This window comes from Aegilops tauschii, chromosome 7 (genome assembly GCF_002575655.3).
Source record: "Aegilops tauschii subsp. strangulata cultivar AL8/78 chromosome 7, Aet v6.0, whole genome shotgun sequence".
Classification (NCBI taxonomy): domain Eukaryota; kingdom Viridiplantae; phylum Streptophyta; class Magnoliopsida; order Poales; family Poaceae; genus Aegilops; species Aegilops tauschii.
The window spans coordinates 575240852-575257535 of record NC_053041.3 but is presented as its reverse complement, the minus strand read 5'-3'; the positions used below and the strand labels follow the sequence as shown (position 1 = coordinate 575257535).

Here is a 16684-nt window from a genome sequence, read left to right as displayed (position 1 = left end):
TTTTTTGGTGCACTCCTCAGTGGTTTATCTGAATATTAAAGTCACTTTGAAAATGGGGCTTCAATCAAAAAATTTAGAAGTCAATACTTTTTCCCTTTGAGAAGTTAATACTTTTTTTAGCAACGGGACTTCCATTTTTTTTCTGAGACAAACGTAGTGGATGAAAAGCTGGGCTTCGCTCACAAGAGTTGGGCTTCTCGGAGGAGTGATAAGGCTCAAAGGCCCACTTCTTGGAGCGCATCGAGGAGTGACAAAGGCCAAAACTTTCTCACCGGCGGCGCTCGTTCCCCAATCCCCTCGCCGCCGTCGCCTTCGCCATGCTCCGCCTCCGGAGCTGCGGCGTCGCGCACCTGCTCTCCTCTCCCATCACCTCTCGCGGCTACGCTCTCCCCCGACTCCTCTCCGCCACCACCGCCGTTTCCCCACCCACCGGATTCGCCGTCGAGGAGTATCTGGTCGACACCTGCGGCCTCACCCGAGCACAAGCGCTCAAGGCCTCCGCAAAGCTTTCCCACCTCAAATCCCCCGCCAAGGCCGACGCCGTCCTCGCCTTCCTCGCCGGCCTCGGCCTCTCTAGCGCCGACGTCGCCGCCCTCGTCGCGCGGGATCCCAAGTTCCTCTGCGCCGGCGTGGAGGCGACCCTGTCCCCCATCGTCGTCGAGCTCACGGGCCTCGGGCTGTCGCGCTCCGAGATCGCGCGACTCGTCCCGCTCGCTGCCGAGCACTTCCGCTGCAAGTCCGTCGTATCCAAGGTGCACTACTACCTGCACCTCTTGGGCCCCTCCGAGAAATTCCTCCGAGTATTCAAGGGTAACCACCATCTCCTCTCGCACAGCCTCGAGAAGGTGGTCAAGCGGAACGTGGGGCTGCTGCGGGAGTGCACGCTAGGTGCTTGCGACATTGGCAAGCTGGCCATCTCTTTGCCAAGGATGCTCACCGCCAACGTGGAACAAATCCGGGCCATGGTTGCCTCTGCTGAGGCTTTAGGCGTGCCTCCTGGCTGTGCGATGTTCAGGCAGGCTCTGCGGTCTGTTGCGTTAGTTAGTGAGGAGAAGATCGCCACTAAATTGGATCACTTGAAGAAGGCAACAAGGTGGTCAGATGCCGATGCCGGCATTGCTGTGTCCAGGTGGCCGAGTGTGCTGAGTTTGTCCAAGGAAACGCTGCAGCGCAAGTCCGACTTCTTCATCGCGGAGGTGGGATTGGAACCGGCGTACATTGCTCGTCGGCCAGCGATGCTTAGTTTTAGCCTGGAGGGCCGGCTCAGGCCCCGGTACTATGTTATGAGGTTTCTCAAGGAAAATGGATTGCTAGATCATGACAGAGACTACTACGGTATGGTCTTGTGCAGCGAGAAGGTGTTTGCGGAGAAATTCATATGCCCTCACAAGGAAGCTGCGCCGCACCTCCCTGAAGACTATGTTGCTGCTCGCAGAGGGGAAATGCCGACTAATTTCAGATTTATATGAGCTAATTTCGCGGAGGGGAACTTTAGCCTGGAGGTCCGGCTCAGACCCTGCTACTATGTTTTGAAGTTTCTTAAGGAAAACGGATTGCTCAAAGGTGACCCGAGCTATTATACAATCGCCAACTTCACTGAGAAGGTCCTCACAAGGAAGCTGCACCGCATCTTGCTGAAGACTATGTGGCTGCTTGCCGAGGAGAAGTGCCAACTAATTTCAGAATTACATGAACCAAGAGCATGCTATGAAAATTGGTAACTGTGTACGGTGCGACAAAGTTTTCATTATGTGTGGTAAGATAGTAATTCCTACTCCCTCCGTTCCATATTACTTGTCGCTGATTTAGTACAACTTTGTACTAAATCAGCGACAAGTAATATGGAACTGAGGGAGTACTTCTGTGTACTTTGCCTAGCTGGATGTTGGTTCTACACTTTTAGATGCTGGTATGGCCGTTGTTAACGCTGGGTTAAAGTGATGATTTGAATCCTGAATCTTGATATCTTAATGGATCATTTAGTAGAGGAAAAATCATGGCTTGTTATGAACTTGTTCATCCTGATGCACACATATTGGAACTAAGAAAGTGCGAGAACAGGCCATTCTGCAATGCATTAAAATTTCTATGCTGGCTTACATTGCTTATCGCCTAGCAATGTTCCGTTATAGGCCGGAGGGCCTGACTATAATCCCAGTTCTGTGGTGTAAAGGTTCATAAGGCAATTAAAATTCGAAAATCCTTACTGCAACACAAAGATTTTGCTTGGCTCCGTGCTCTTGCCTAAGAAGATGATGGCCTCTGGTATGGTATGAATGTGGCATGCTAGTTTGGTCATTGGTAACACTTGATGAAGCTAGTAATTAGATTCATGAGTACTGATATGTCCACGGCATCATAAACTTTCTTTGAATGACAATTCTGGACCCTTTATTTTTTGGGGGGAACTATTTTGAACTTGCTGACGTATGTTGATCAATCCGAGGAGGCAGTTAATTTTGACCCACTTTGTTGGTTACTTGTTCTAATTTTGGTGAGCTGAAAATCTTTCTTCTTTGTGCAGTATGTTTGTTTGAAGAGATTTAATGTTGTGAAAGTGATTCATGCCTTGCTAGTATGAAACTATGCCAAAAACAGCATACAGCAAAATGGCTTCAAATGTAAGGTGGCCTTGAGTTGGTTAATTTGATTGGGGATTGATCAAGACAAGCATAGAAGCTTAAATAGGAACATTGGCATCTCTACGAATAAAGTTGTCCCATTATCCAAATATAAGAGTATTCAACTAGTTAATGCTACATTCATGGCCCTCTGATCTCTCCTCCATTTCATTGGTTGGTGTCACATTGAGAACCCCCAGAATTGGGCAGAATTTAGCGTAGGCACAGCTCTAGCTGGCTATTCCCAAAACAATGAGGCTTGCAAACAGGAAATTTCTGAGCTTTCTTCTTCTTGATATGGGCCTAACAAACTGGAAAGGACAGAGCGGTGTTCAACTGGACCGGGCCGACGCTGGAATTAAGCTGCCCGCCGGCGACCGGCTGGACCAGTGCAGGTCCCTCAGGATGTTATCAATGGCAGCGGCGTGCTTCTCCTGCAGGCAGACAGGTACAGGACAATGATACATCCATTCGCACACACGTAAGTTGAGCAAACGTGGTGACCACGCACGTACCTGGTCACGAGCTCTGTCCCGGACGCCGCCGCCCACCGGCCGGCCGCGCTCGTCGTACAGGATCATGCCGCTGAACTTCGGCAGCCGGCACTTGACGCCCATCAGCACCCTCCTCTGCCATATCGGCCGCGCCGGCGTGCCCAGCGCGCCCGAAGCCCTCGGCGCCGCCACGGCCACGGGTTCCTCCGCCTCCGGCACTCCACCTGCCAGAAGCCCGTAGACAGAGCTGCTGCCGCCGCCGCCACGCACCATCACATCGACGTCGACGGCCTCCTGCTGGCCTCGCCGCACGGCCCGGCGGCGGGCGTAGGCCTTGTCCTTCCACAGGGCCACGGACAGGCAGAGCCCCATGGGAGCAGCCGAGCAGGAGCAGCCAAAAGCTCTGTGTCTGTGTGTCTGTGTCTGGATCGGGATGCAGAGCGCTGCAGTATGCCATGCCAGTGTGCGCGGGGTGGGATCCTTATGGCAGAGCGAGCGTGGCCGGGGACCAGGCGCGCGCGCGCCGCACAGGCCGCCCGTGAGCTTTGCCGCTCCATGATGCCGCCTGCTCACGTCTCACCGCCCGACGTGTGGTGTGGTGGTGTGACCGCACCGCACCGCGGTGTCCGTGTGAAGCAATGCCTGGATCGGTGGGACAACGCCCGGATCGGAGGTGGCCGCAGGGTTCAGTCGCTGTGCTCGGCCGGTGGAGTTCCTGCTTGGGTCGATTGCTTGCGCTGAGCCAGCTCCCTCCCCGGCCGCATCTGGTTGATGGTGATTTGCTTTTAATTTCTTCTTTTCTTTCTTTCTTTGGGTGTAGGCTAGCTAAGATAGTACTACTACGTCTTTTTGTACGTATCAGGAAAGAGTCATGCAGAGAGAGACCATACATATCTGTCTTGTACTCCCTCCGTTCGAAATTACTTGTCACAGAAATGAATGTATCTAAATGTATGTTAGTTATAGATACATCCATTTTTATCCATTTTTTAGACAAGTAATTCGGATCGGAGGGAGTACTTGTATAGTGGCAGCGGAAGCCTGGAATCCACATGACGGCGGTCATCTTTAAAGGCTTCGAGGATATCAACCAACGTGATATCGCTTTAGGAGTGCATGGCCATGGAAAGAAAAATCCCCTTACTGGCATTATTATCGAGATAACCATTTTATTTCACAAGCTCGTTACAAAAAGTTATTCCGCGTTGATAATCTTCGAACTATTTACACCCGCAATAACTTTAGTAGAAGATCACCCGCAAAAAAAAAGAGAGTATAAGATGGTTATCCAACATCCAATCTTCAAACACTTCCTCGAAAACAAACCCACAGGCGAAAAGTTTCTGAGACATATCCAGCGGTGGCACCAGCAAAGGATGGCCATGGCGTGCCTTCATGTTCCGGTGGTCAAACGGCGATAAACATTAGAGCTCTCGTCGACACCATGGTTGGTTGCAACGCTGTAGCATCAGCGAGCACTCTCTAATCAGAAATCCATTGGCCTTACTCGTGGTCCAGTTCACAGTTCATGCACGGATTTTTGTACTGCTGGAGAAAAATAAACCGACAGAAGGACGAAGAAAGGCAGAAACAGGGAGATCAGCACTCAACTGACCTTCCACAGAATCTGGCCACCAGCCATTAACAGTATGTCAGCTCAGTATACAGAAACCATGACGCCTAACGGCGGAAATCGGGAGGCACGGTCTCTTCTGTGAAGTACTCCTTTCTCACGGTCTCAGCATCACAAAATCTCACCTTATATACAGAACAAGCAACAACTATTAGAGGTAAAATGATTTGATAAGCTTCAGAGAAACAGAACTGACCAAGACCATTCCAAAAAAAAAAAAAGTACTGACCAAGGAGGCATATTGTTTCAGCAGAGGTTTAACAAGCTGCCACATTGGCTGGAACACAAATGGAGCATCCACAAACAGAACTTCGCCAAGCCGCTTGGGATAGTAATAGTAGAACACATCAATCTGAAAAATCTCTGGAAATTAACATCCATTCACAACAGTAATGAACTAGTTGTTGTATGTGCAAGTACGCACAGGTGCAACAGCTACTAAGGCTTCACAATCTTGGAAGTACAGGGTATCCATGCAAGACCCCATAAGAAAAAAATTCTACATGCGTTTGCATGTAGATAAAATTTTCTGTTCAAGGGTATATAAAAGCATTATCTTTCAGCCATCATTATTTTCTTATTGCAAATGGATATAGAAATAACAATTAGGCAATTATATTATTTGAATCTCATACCATTGCAGATCAATGTATTCAAACAAATCAACTTTTATTTTATGTTCGATAGATCTAATGAAAGGTGTATGAATAATCCTCAAAACGTATGTGACTCTCATCTGGATTGCTTCGTTAATGTCTCTTACAGCTGCCAACACAATCAGGGAAAATGATGGCATCAGCAAAGAAAAGGATTGAACTTACCAAAAACTTTAAGAATTGGAGATCACCATTTTCTACACCAAAGCCTCGAAGATCGAAAATTCCAAGTATATTATCTGTTCCCATGGGAAGGTTACGTAAAGCCTTTTCGACCAAAAAGGCACATAACTTCTCATTTTCAAGTGGGTCTTGTTTCTGTAATAGCAATATTGTGACCAATACGTCATATAATTAAGAAAAAAGGCATCTAATTCACAAAAGACATCATAATGATAAATTGCAGAATAAATAGAGCCAACAGGTATGCCAGTTCAGATTGAAGTGAACAATTTAAATTCGAAAACACTAACGCCCACACGTGTGGGCGTCTAGCAACTCGCCCACACGCATGGATTCTCGTCCAACCAATTTTGCACGAATCTTGGCGCGTTCTAGCAGTTTTTGTGTGCCACGTAGGACTAAGCTGGTGTGTGGGCATTCATCCGGTCGCCCACACGTCCTCTTTCACCACACGGGGGGCTGGTGTGTGGGCGTTTAGCAATTCGCCCACACACCAGTTTTCACGCACGCAGAGGGGGCTGGTGTGTGGGCGTTTATCACTTCGCCCACACGCCCGTCTCCTCGCCCACACCCAAAGCTGGCAGTTGCCATGTGTTTCTGCAGGGTACATGGCAACTGCCCTAGCTTTGCTTCTAAGCAGATGGCAACTCTCTTTTACCCGAGTTGCCATGTGTTTTTGCATGGTACATGGCAACTGCCCTAGCGTGCACGTAAGCAGATGGCAACTCTTTCTCTTTACATGGCAACTGCCCTAGCGTGCTTGTGAGCACATGGAAACTCTCTCTTTTACCTGAACATGTTTTTTTGCCATGCCTTTTTTGTAGTGCTACATGGCAACTGCCTAGTGGTAGTGGGTGGCAACTCCAAAACTTTTGAAATCATGGCAACTGCAGTAGACCAGACCATACATGGCAACTGCAGTTGAGCAACCATGGCAACTGTAGTTGTCCGACATGGCAACCGAAGTTCAGCGACATGGCAACTACAGTTAAACGAACATGGACGATGGTCTGGACCATGGCAACTGCGGGACGCGCGGTGACTGTCACGCAGGGCGTGCGGGACCACGAGATACGAGGCCTGACATACGGGGCGTGTGGGCGTTATCTATTTCGCCCACACGCACACGTGTGAGAGGGGTCGGGAGGGTAAAAAAGAGGTGTGTGGGCATTACTTGTTTTGCCCACACGTAGGTGTGTGGGCTGTTCCTCTTATACACCACACAAAATGTGTGGGTAGATCCCCTAACGCCCACACGTGTGGCACTTATCGGCGTCCTTTAAATTTGTGTTTACTCTGAAAAGTTTTGCCTCATAGTTTATCACTAGTCAAGGCATAACTCTGTATCATTACTTTCTCATTTGATTTTCTAACACTTAGCAAGTGTGTGTACTTTCATTCAGGGGAAGGAACATCAGTTTGTTCAGAATCTTGTCTTGAAATTCAGATGTGGGAAACTTACAGAAGGGAAATGTTTGGCTGCGACTACTACTAGCACAGGCCTGCCGTTGATGTCAAAAGAATGATGCACATATGCTTTGCCAGTTTGGTACAATCCTTTCACTGATTCTTCTGATAATTCCGACACGCGGAAATCCTGACGCCATTTCTAATGCAGATGAAGGAAAGCTTAAGTCGCAAAATACGAAAAACTATTATTCATATTGATTACAATTTAATGGACAAAATGCTAGGCCCTCCATGAAACTACAAAGCAGAAAACTTGACAAAAGGTACATCATCTTTAGAAAAAATCCTCACATTGGGAACCAATCCGACTCCTTTTGTCAGGGATAAGAAGTCCCCTCGGAGTAAACAGACATTGTGCAATTGGTAAAAACAGTTGCTCTGAATTATAATCTGTATAGCTTGCTTGAGAGAATTCGTCTCTGTTCTTTAAGAGACTGTTGCAGATCCCTCACAATTGAATGTTCACATATATACCCAAAAATCTAGTTTACTTTGACGTACTTTATATTTACAATTTTGCTGCAGCCGTTGAGTGAGAGCGTGAGAGACTCTAACAAGGAAAATAATCAGGCTTGATAACGAGAAGTTAGGCAAGCGATACGCAACCGAACAGTAAAATTGTTAGCTCAAAAGCAAGCACACACTGAAACACGACTAGGATATTTGTGAAAACCGGAAAGGAAGAGGCTAAGCTAATACTCCCTCCGTTCCTAAATATAAGTCTTTTTAGAGATTCCAATGCGGGCTAAATACGGTTCCAATGTGGACTACATACGGAGCAAAATGAATGAATCTACACTAAAAAATACGTCTATATATATCTGTATGTAGCCTGTATTGAAATCTTTAAAGTAAGGAGGGAGTATGTATCAGCATTTTGTAGGGGAGGATACGATGGCCTTGGCCAGCTTGGAGACGGCTTCGTCGACGGCGAACTTCCTGTCCTTCAAGAACCAGAGGATCATCTCGTCGTCATCCCTGCCGCTCCTGCCCGTCGGGAGGCCCGGGTGCTCCCTTTCGAGCCTCTCCTTGACCTCCAGGACGAGCTGCACCAACAGAGGAAGAGCCAATGCGAGATCCGCACCCAGTGGGTTAGCTTCCAACGAATTACTAGCATAAAGCAGATCAGCAGCAAAGGGATTAATCGAGGAGACCCCCAATCGCGAGCCGAATACGTGGTTAGGGGCGGGCGTGCTGACCTTGGAGGTGGAGGCGCCGGTGGGAGCGGCGCTGCTGCAGCAGCGCACCGCCCTCCTGGCCCCGGCGAGGCCCCGCGGAGGCGGTGGAGCTCGGACGGCGGAGCGGAACGAGCAGGATGCGGCCATCGCCTCTGCTCTGCTCTGCTACTTCCCTTGGCTTGGAAATCTTATCCGGGAGTTTGACGGTTCGCCACTGACATCGTGGTCCCACTTGAAATGACGAAGGGGGAGGAGATGGTGGACGCCCGGAGTGCGCCCGTCTCGCCGGCGCACGCGGCATTGAGTACGTGCTCGTGCCAGGCACTGCGTTCTCGCCCTGCGGCTCCGGCGCCGTGGCGGCGGAAATGGTTGACGGCCGGAGCGCCCCCGCCTCGCCAGGGCGACCCGGTCGACCATGTCACGTGTTCTTTATCGTTCGGCGGTCGATGCTTGCGCGGCAGGGAAGCAGAGGGAGCGGCGGGCCACGCTTGCGGAGGCGGAGCTCGGTGGCCATGTAGCTGTTAGGCTGGCCGAGAAGAATAGCCAACTCCAGGATCACAGTTCGGAGGGGATCAAATGTCCGCGAACAACACGTTTGGAGTATGGTTTTCGCTTCCGGTGAGATTTCGAAGAAATTTTCTGAATTTCATTAATTTCAGCAGCCACTGAAATATTTACCTTTCAGCCGAAATATTTCAGCAATTTTGGTAGTATGCATGAACTCAAATGTTTCTCAAAAAAAATTTAATTCAAATATTTGTTTGATTTCAAGTGAATATTTCGGTCTTTCACTCAAACACTAATCAAAATAACTGAAATTCACAGATTTTCGGTGTTTTTTTTGGTTGGTGCTGAATTTTTGTGAAACTGAAAGTGTTGGAGATATAACCCCGCGGTATGACCCGCCCTGAAAGGATTGGGTTAGGCCGTTGGCGACTCTCGAAGATGGGCCTCGGACGGGCCCAAGGGATCAAGACGCAGGGCTGGATGGCCGGCTCACAAGACGGGCCAGCTTAAGGCCCAAGGCCAGAAGACGGCGCGTGGCCTGGAAGTCTAAGCCGCCCAATGATGACTTGTCATAGAAGGCAAGGAGACTTAGAGTTAGGACCGGTCACGAAACATGACCCGACCCGGACTCTTGTAAGCTGGTGGCCTCGACCTGTATATAAAGGCGAGTCCCCGGTATAGAATAGGGCAAGTTACAATCAATCGATAGCTAGGTCAAGCGAATCCGCTCCCTTGTAATCGATACTCAAGCAAAAAAGCAACAAGAGCAGGAGTAGGCTTTTACCTCCACCGTGAGGGGCCAAACCTGCGTAAATCTGTGTCTTTCGACCCGCTCAACCCCGACAAGCTAATCACCGTTGCGATGGCCTCGTGACTAAGTCCTTTCACTAGGACATCTACCATGACAAAACCACTACAGGTGGCGCCCACCGTGGGCCAGCGCACGGTGGTTTCGAGTTCTTGAAGGGCTCTTTCCCAGGGATTGAAGGATACGCGCGTTGGCAGGATGACCAAGAGTCGCCCCGGCAAGCTCTACATCGACGACGCTGGCTGGGGCCCCGAGGCTGACTCAATGGAGTACGGGTACCGGGTCCCCTTCGGCGGAACCCATGTCTTCATCGGCAAGATCGGCAGATCTGGACCTGAGCCGGACCTCTACACCGACATCGTCGAGCCGGCTCGGCCTACACAACCCGCCCGGGTCCAAGCCGGGTGAAAGCATGTTTTCGTGGGCTTCACGCAAGGTGTGGAAGTTGCAGAAGATTCTGCATCTGGAGGAGAGACTCTCATCTACTCAGGTGAGGAGTCCTCGACCGGAGAAACAGAGTCAATCTATCAGCTTCAAGACGGCGGGCTTGGGGGCTGCTCCGATGGCGAAGTATTCCGGACCCCTACGAGCCGCCAAGCCGAGCCGCCATCTTCATGGCAGGCATGGCGCCGACTCTTACCAACACGGCGGCTGGAGCGACAACAACAACTAGCCCCTCAGGATCTGGGTTAGCCAGGCCTCCGGCTCAAGTCTTATCTGAGTTGATGGATACTTTGACAACCTTAATGGGGACGGAGGTCACGGCGCAAAACCAAGCGGAGCGCAACACAGAGACCGTGAAGCTTAGGGAACAGATGACCAAGGCCCAGGAAGATATCAATGCTGAAAACACTCGGATAGCGACGGTACAGGCTCGAAACAAATGCTGAGTCGGAGCGCCTGAAGGCCTTCAGGCGGAGGCCTGGCGTTTAAGTCTGGATCAAAACGCTTCTAATGCAGTTCCTCGGAGGAGACACCAGACCCGTTTGCCCCTAAACTATGAGCCCATGAATTTGTATAACAGTGTATAAATACAACATAAAACGAAAAAAAATACAGACGAATAATAGTAGCATGGGGTTATGGGACACGCTACTGCTATTTATCAGTAGCGCTGGAGAAACCCACGCTGCTGCTAACTGGGTTAGCAGACGCGGGGGTTTAATCCCGCGCTACTGCTAAAAGTTAGCTATAGTGCCGACCCGCGCTACTACTAACCTCTAAATCAGCGCCACTAGTAGGCTTTTCCTAGTAGTGGCTACTGCTATCTGAGTTAGCAGTAGCACGTGTAGGAACCACATTACCGCTAATGTTTAGTTGTAGCGCCGTACTAGTAGCGCGCCTACCCGTGCTGCTAGACAAAAACCCGCGCTACTGCTAGAGTTTTCCCTAGTTTTTTTAGGGAAAAGGCCTTTTATTACTCAAAGTCCACAAAATGTGGGATACAAATTGGGTCATGTGGCTGGCCTAACCACACATGACGCCCAGGAAGTAAAGCTAGTGCGTGTTTGGCTAACTTGTTAGTTTCTACATTAGCCTCACGCCTTTCAAAAGTAAATCTACTAGTAGAAGGTGGTGACCTTGATCTGATCTCTTTGATAATAACTCCATAATCTCCCTGACTACCTTTAGCAATGTCATCGATCACCTTCTTGCAGTCGGATGCAACAATATAGTGATGTTGATTAAGATCCTCCTCCAATGCAATAGCTTCACGGCATGTGATGGCTTCCAGAGTGGCTGCATCGCAAACTCCGACCATCACTAAAGCTGAACTACCCATGAAAACTCCTTGGCTATCTCTGCAGATAGCTACTACTAAACCACCTCTATGTGGACGAACCCCTGCGTCTACATGAATCTTCGCATAATCTGCTGGGGGGGGCCTTCGATCGAGTGACCGCAGGTGTAGCTCTCGCCGCTGCTTGATTCAGTTTCCTGGGCTTCCTCGGTGCTTCCAAGTCTTGGATGTAGCGTGTTATAAAGGCCCTTATCGCATGTGGGGTCTGGAAATAGACTCGTGTATGGCCTTACGCCGAGATGTCCAGATGGCCCAAAGTGTCACCACCAGCAAGGTGAATTGCTCATGCGGTAGCGATCCCATCATGTTGAAAAGCCAGCTCTTGGCGCAGTTTTCAGTTGTAGCCAGCAGGGTGCAGCAAAGATCATCGTCAACCAACACCCATGTACACCTGGAGATGGTGCATTCGAGGAGAGAGTGGCGCCATGAATCAGATGTGCCGCAGAAACCACAGGAGCTCGTCGTTGTCATGTTGCGATGTTCCCTAACATCTTCCGTCGGCAGCGACTGCTTCGAGAGCCTCCACAAAAACATACGTACTTTCGATGGCACTTCCATCTTCCACAGAGTTTTCCATGAGGCCGAGTCCGATGTTGATGAAGAGCCCCCGGAACCCTCCAGCCAAGCCTCTCTCCTTTGCCTCGTCGTCACTAGCATGTTGTAGGCTGAACGAACCGTAAACTGTCTTGTTCTTTCATGCGCCCAGCTCCAGTAATCCTACATCAGAGTCGTGCATAGTGGGATACTTAGCACAACCTTCGCATCAAAAGCCAGAAACGTGGCATCGATCTTTTGCTTATTCCATGTGGCGCTAGTGTGATCTATCAATTCCGCCACTATGGCCGGCGGAGTGCTTGTGAGACAGCCATATGGCCTCATCATCTCTGGACGAGGGAGCCAATTGTCCTTCTAAATATCGGTGCTTTCTCCGTTGCCAATCCGCTTGATAAGGCCCAGTTTCAAAGTGTCTCTTCCTTCGACAAGTGCTCGCCATATCTGACTTGGATGACTCCCAAGCGCAGCATCTAGGATATTGGTGTTTGGAAAGTAAATGCTCTTCATAATTCGCGCACTAAGAGAAGTAGGGTCCTGTAGCATGCGCCAGACCTGCCTAGCTAGCATGGCTAGGTTGAATAGCTCGAAGTCTTTAAACCCCAAACCTCCCATGCTCTTTGGCTGAGTCATTGCCTTCCATGATACCCAATGCGGTTTGCGTTGGCCGTTCTTACTCCCTCATCAAAATTTTCTTATCAACATGTTCAGGATGCTCACATAGGCCCCTTGGCATTTTAAAACAGGACATGGAAAAGACTGGTATGGCCTGTGCCACTGCCTTTACTAGCACTTCCTTGCCTGCAGAGGACATAGTTCTTTCGACCCAACCTTGAATTTTGCTCCATAGTCTGTCCTTTAAATATTTGAACGCCCCGTTTTTTGAGGCCCCCACATCTGTAGGCATTCCCAAATATTTCTCATTCAAAGTTTCATTTGGGACGTTCAAGACATTTTTAATATCATTGCGAACAGCCTCAGTTTTCCCTAGTAGTGGGGGACAAGTAAGAAAAGTACGCGGCCTGAGCTGTGAGTCGACTTGCCGGACAAAAATACATGAACGGAACCGATTAGTAATAGGGCAGTGATCTGCGCCGGCGCACCGGCCCAACTGTTGGGCCGGTCGATCCCGAGCCGTCCGATGCGGTTAGCGTGAACCGTTAGATCTGCGCGCGAGTGTGTACCGAACCAACCGTTGCAGCAAAAAAGACACGTTTTGTTGCAACGGTTGTACGAACAACCACAACCAGAAAAACAGGGGAGCTGGATCCCCCGCGTCTGCCCATCCCCGATCCACGGCGGCGGCGGCCGGATCCTCCTGTTTTAAGTTCCTCGCGGCCGAATCACGTCGAGGAGGGGCTCCCCCATATATCAAGAGGCCTTGGAATTGCTTCCTCGCGGCCGAATCATGTCTTACATCCGTAATGACCTCCTTGCCTCCATGGATTTGGGCTCGAGCTCCGCTGTCGTTCATGGCCGAAGTCCCCTGAGGCGGCAAGGCCCTGGTGGTAGTGGACCGGTGCTGCAACGGTACTACAACCCTGGTGTGGTCTTCCAAGATGCAGCACGACATGGCCGGGATGAAATTGATTTGGTATGATTTCCAATTGCAACCCTAGATCCTTTTGTTCACAAAAAAATGTTGCAACCTTTGATTTCAATTGATGAGCATGAGATTAAAAAGAGATGTTCTCAACATACTTGTGTTTGATTTTTGTGTAATGTTTCTGATATGTTGTCAATTAATGCTAGCATCTTCCTGTTGTCTGCTAGTAAAATGTTACAAGTATGTGTTGCATTTGCTACGTGCTACTTGCTGGATGTTACATGCTACATCCTAAAATGTTGCATGCAGGAGTTGTTTTGGAATTATGATTGACATGTTGCATCCACTTTTTTTGTTTGTGTTTTTTGCATGTTTTTTCATGCAGCAAAAAAAACTGACTTGGGTGCTGATTTTGTTGCAGAATGTTGCTGTGGAGCCATTGATTTTCCTTGATGATGATATGCAAAATGTTGCGCACGAAGAAGAAGATGATGGCATTGATTTGAATGATACTCCGGGACATGATAGTGACGATTCCTTGCAGCTGAACACGGATGGTGCAGCTCCAAACCATTGCAATGCCCGTGTGGCCGGTGACAATGCCAATGGAAATGCTGCAACACTTGTTGATGAACCAGACGAAGATATATCATCACAGCCAGTTGTCCCTTTTGTTGGAATGATTTTTGACAATGTTGAAGAAGCTCAGCGTGTTTACAATGAATATGCTTCAAAGATGGGCTTTGGAACTCGCATTGTGACGTCAAAGCATAGTAGGAAAAATAGCTTGGAGCAGAAGCGCATCCTAATCTATAGAGTTTTTGAGTGCATACACTCACGGAAAGATCCTTCGAAGAATGTTGGTGGAAGCATTTTTGACGGGGCTGCAACAAATCAGAGTGATGATGTTGATATGAGCTATGCTAGTAATAGAAAATCTCCAAGCAAACAAGCTGGCATCTATATGGATGTGAGCAACAAGAGGCGAAGAAACCGGTTGGAGCGGTATGATTGCAAGGCTCGTATGGGTGTTAGCCTCAAAGACGGTAGCTGGGTTGTGATAGTTTTTGAGGCCGATCACACACACCAGCTGATGTTGCAAAGGGGGCGTCGGAGATTTTGCCGCTCTCACAGAAAGATCCCCGATGCAGACATGCAATACATCACTTCGCTGCACTATCGCAACATATCAACGGCTAATATGATGGGCTTGCTTGGAGATGCACGGTGTTGCGATCCAAGGAGTTTGCCGTATGTGAAGACTGATGTGACAAATGTAAGAGCAAAGCTGCGAAGGGGCCTGTTAGAGCGTGATTTGGAGCTGACAATCGAGTACTTTGAGAGAAGACAAGTGGAGAATCCCAACTTCTTTTTCTCTAAGCTAGAAGAAGATGGAGCTGTTAGGGCACTTTTCTGGGTTGATGGGAGAACAAGGGCCTTGTATCCAAAGTACAAAGATTGTGTGTTTTTCGACACCACATTCTGCACAAATCGCTACAACTTGCCCTTTGCTCTGATTGTTGGCATTAACAACCACACACATACTGTTTGCTTGGGGTGCGCTTTGTTGCCTGATGAGACCATCAAAACTTTCAAGTGGGTCTTCCAGCAATGGATGTTGGCAATGAATAACGAGCATCCGTTGAACATTATGACTGATCAAGACCAGGCAATGGCTAAAGCCATCTCAATGGTATTTCCGGATTCAACACACAGATGTTGCAAGTGGCACGTCTTCTGGGTTGCAAGGACGAAACTAGGGAAGATGCTGGGCAAGGATGAGCCTTTTGCTGAAGCATTCTATGGTTGCATCAATGATTCAGATGCCGTTGAGGAGTTTGAAGAACGGTGGAAGCAGATGGTCGAGTTATTTGGTGTGGCTGATAAGAAACACCTCAAGAACATGTGGGACAGCAGGGACATGTGGGCTCCTGTGTACTTTAGGAATAAGTTCTTCCCATTCACAGGAACAACCGGGCGGTCCGAGGGCCTAAATTCCTACTTCAAGACTTTAAATCATCATGGAGACTCGGTTTGGACATTTGTCCAGCAGTTTGAGCTTTGCCAGGAGCTAATGCTTGATCGTGAAGACAATGCTGGCTTCATCAATGAAGCGACGAGGCCGCCACTCTGGGGCAAGTAAGTCCAAAGTCATGTAGCATTTTTTTAGTTTTGCAGTACAACGTGGTTGCAGCATTTGTTTGAAACATATGTAGCAATTCTTATTGATGTTGGAAGCTTTTTTGTTTGCAGTTACAACATTGAAAAGCAAGCTGCATATTTCTATACTAGAGAGGTATTTTCCAAGTTTCAAAAACTATTGGCTAAATCAACAGGCTATGGTCTGCAATATCAACTACAAGAGTGAAAGTGCAACTATCCCTGGGTGGTTTTGGTAATTCCTAACAACATATAACTCATTGAGCTAATGCTATTCCAAGATAAATATTTCAGGAAAGCTCAATGTTTGGCATGGCATGGATTAGAAAGTGGACCCTTCAAAATGCTAAGGACAAAAGATTGGCTCAAGCTCAAAGCACAAGACTCTACATTTTTTATTTTAGTGATCCAAGATCACATTGAGTCTATAGGAAAAGCCAATACTATTAAGAAGGGATGAGGTGTTGCTTAATGAGGATCTTGCTCAAAATGCTTAGTGATATGCTCCAAAACCCTCCACTACTTCCTCATATCCACATATGTCCTAAACCAAAAAGTCCAACTCGGCCCCATTGATTCTTTCCATCCGGAGCCACCGAGTTCAGTTGACATAGCCACTGCCAGAAACCCTAATCAATTCGGTCTCACCGATAGGGATCTCGGTCTCACCGAGATGGGATTGCAAACTCTCTGTTTCCCTTCGTAACGTTTCAGTCAAACCGAGATGAGCAATCGGTCCCACCGAGATTGCAATGAAAACTCTCCGTTTCCTTTTCGTAACGTTTCGGTCCAACCGAGATGAGCGAATCGGTCCCACGGAGTTTGCCTGACCAACTCTCTGTTTGGCTATTACCAAAATCGGTCTCACTGAGTTTGTGTAATCGGTCTCACCGAGAGTACGTTATGCCCTAACCCTAATGACATCGGTCCCATCGAGTTGACATGTCGGTCCCACCAAGAATCTTAACGTTCACATTTTGAACTAAATCGGTCTGACCGAGTTTAATGATTCGGTCCCACCGAGTTTGGTGATTTGTGTGTAACGGTTAGATTTTGTGTGGAGGCTATATATACC

General features: G+C 48.6%; 4 protein-coding genes across 6 annotated transcripts; 2 read left to right on the top strand and 2 right to left on the bottom strand.

Annotated features, from left to right (window-relative positions):
- The first annotated feature begins 225 nt into the window (after positions 1–225).
- LOC109742444 (uncharacterized) lies at positions 226–1994 on the top strand. Its single transcript, XM_020301525.3, has 2 exons — positions 226–1740; positions 1838–1994. The coding sequence occupies exon 1, from the start codon at positions 318–320 to the stop codon at positions 1467–1469; it is 1152 nt and encodes a 383-aa protein (XP_020157114.1). The 5' UTR covers positions 226–317; the 3' UTR covers positions 1470–1740; positions 1838–1994.
- A 707-nt stretch (positions 1995–2701) lies between these two features.
- LOC109742439 (uncharacterized) lies at positions 2702–3612 on the bottom strand. The gene is made up of 2 exons (XM_020301521.4): positions 3137–3612; positions 2702–3055 (listed from the first exon to the last, which is right to left on the bottom strand). The coding sequence occupies exons 1-2, from the start codon at positions 3485–3487 to the stop codon at positions 2954–2956; spliced, it is 453 nt and encodes a 150-aa protein (XP_020157110.1). The 5' UTR covers positions 3488–3612; the 3' UTR covers positions 2702–2953.
- Positions 3613–4264: 652 nt separating this feature from the next.
- LOC109742433 (uncharacterized) lies at positions 4265–8786 on the bottom strand. Of its 3 annotated transcripts, none has more exons than XR_002227865.4 (7): positions 8257–8786; positions 7951–8103; positions 7050–7196; positions 5570–5722; positions 4978–5100; positions 4731–4873; positions 4265–4660 (listed from the first exon to the last, which is right to left on the bottom strand). XR_002227865.4 is itself a non-coding variant. In XM_020301517.4 (6 exons), exons 1-6 carry the CDS (start codon positions 8380–8382, stop codon positions 4796–4798), a joined length of 780 nt encoding a protein of 259 aa, XP_020157106.1. In that variant the 5' UTR covers positions 8383–8786; the 3' UTR covers positions 4265–4795. The 3 variants fall into 3 exon arrangements, 1 of the variants encoding a protein (XP_020157106.1); XR_002227864.4 differs by having other exon boundaries at positions 4265–4575; XM_020301517.4 differs by having other exon boundaries at positions 4265–4873.
- Positions 8787–10296: 1510 nt separating this feature from the next.
- Positions 10297–15817, top strand: LOC109742420 (protein FAR1-RELATED SEQUENCE 5-like). The gene is made up of 3 exons (XM_073504456.1): positions 10297–10416; positions 13871–15588; positions 15703–15817. Exons 1-3 carry the CDS (start codon positions 10297–10299, stop codon positions 15815–15817), a joined length of 1953 nt encoding a protein of 650 aa, XP_073360557.1.
- Positions 15818–16684: the final 867 nt, after the last annotated feature.

Excerpts from the sequence above, each read along its gene's own strand:
- LOC109742444 (XM_020301525.3), top strand. The coding sequence starts at position 318 with ATGCTCCGCCTCCGGAGCTGCGGCGTCGCGCACCTGCTCTCCTCTCCC.
- LOC109742439 (XM_020301521.4), bottom strand. The coding sequence starts at position 3,487 with ATGGGGCTCTGCCTGTCCGTGGCCCTGTGGAAGGACAAGGCCTACGCC. Across the intron at positions 3,056-3,136 it reads GGGACAGAGCTCGTGACCAG|GAGAAGCACGCCGCTGCCAT; the intron begins GTACGTGCGTGG and ends GTCTGCCTGCAG.
- LOC109742433 (XM_020301517.4), bottom strand. The coding sequence starts at position 8,382 with ATGGCCGCATCCTGCTCGTTCCGCTCCGCCGTCCGAGCTCCACCGCCT. Across the intron at positions 7,197-7,950 it reads CCAAGCTGGCCAAGGCCATC|AAATGGCGTCAGGATTTCCG; the intron begins GTATCCTCCCCT and ends CATCTGCATTAG. Across the intron at positions 5,723-7,049 it reads CAGCCAAACATTTCCCTTCT|AAACAAGACCCACTTGAAAA; the intron begins GTAAGTTTCCCA and ends TTGCTATTACAG.
- LOC109742420 (XM_073504456.1), top strand. The coding sequence starts at position 10,297 with ATGGGGACGGAGGTCACGGCGCAAAACCAAGCGGAGCGCAACACAGAG. Across the intron at positions 10,417-13,870 it reads AAAACACTCGGATAGCGACG|AATGTTGCTGTGGAGCCATT; the intron begins GTACAGGCTCGA and ends ATTTTGTTGCAG. Across the intron at positions 15,589-15,702 it reads AGGCCGCCACTCTGGGGCAA|TTACAACATTGAAAAGCAAG; the intron begins GTAAGTCCAAAG and ends TTTTGTTTGCAG.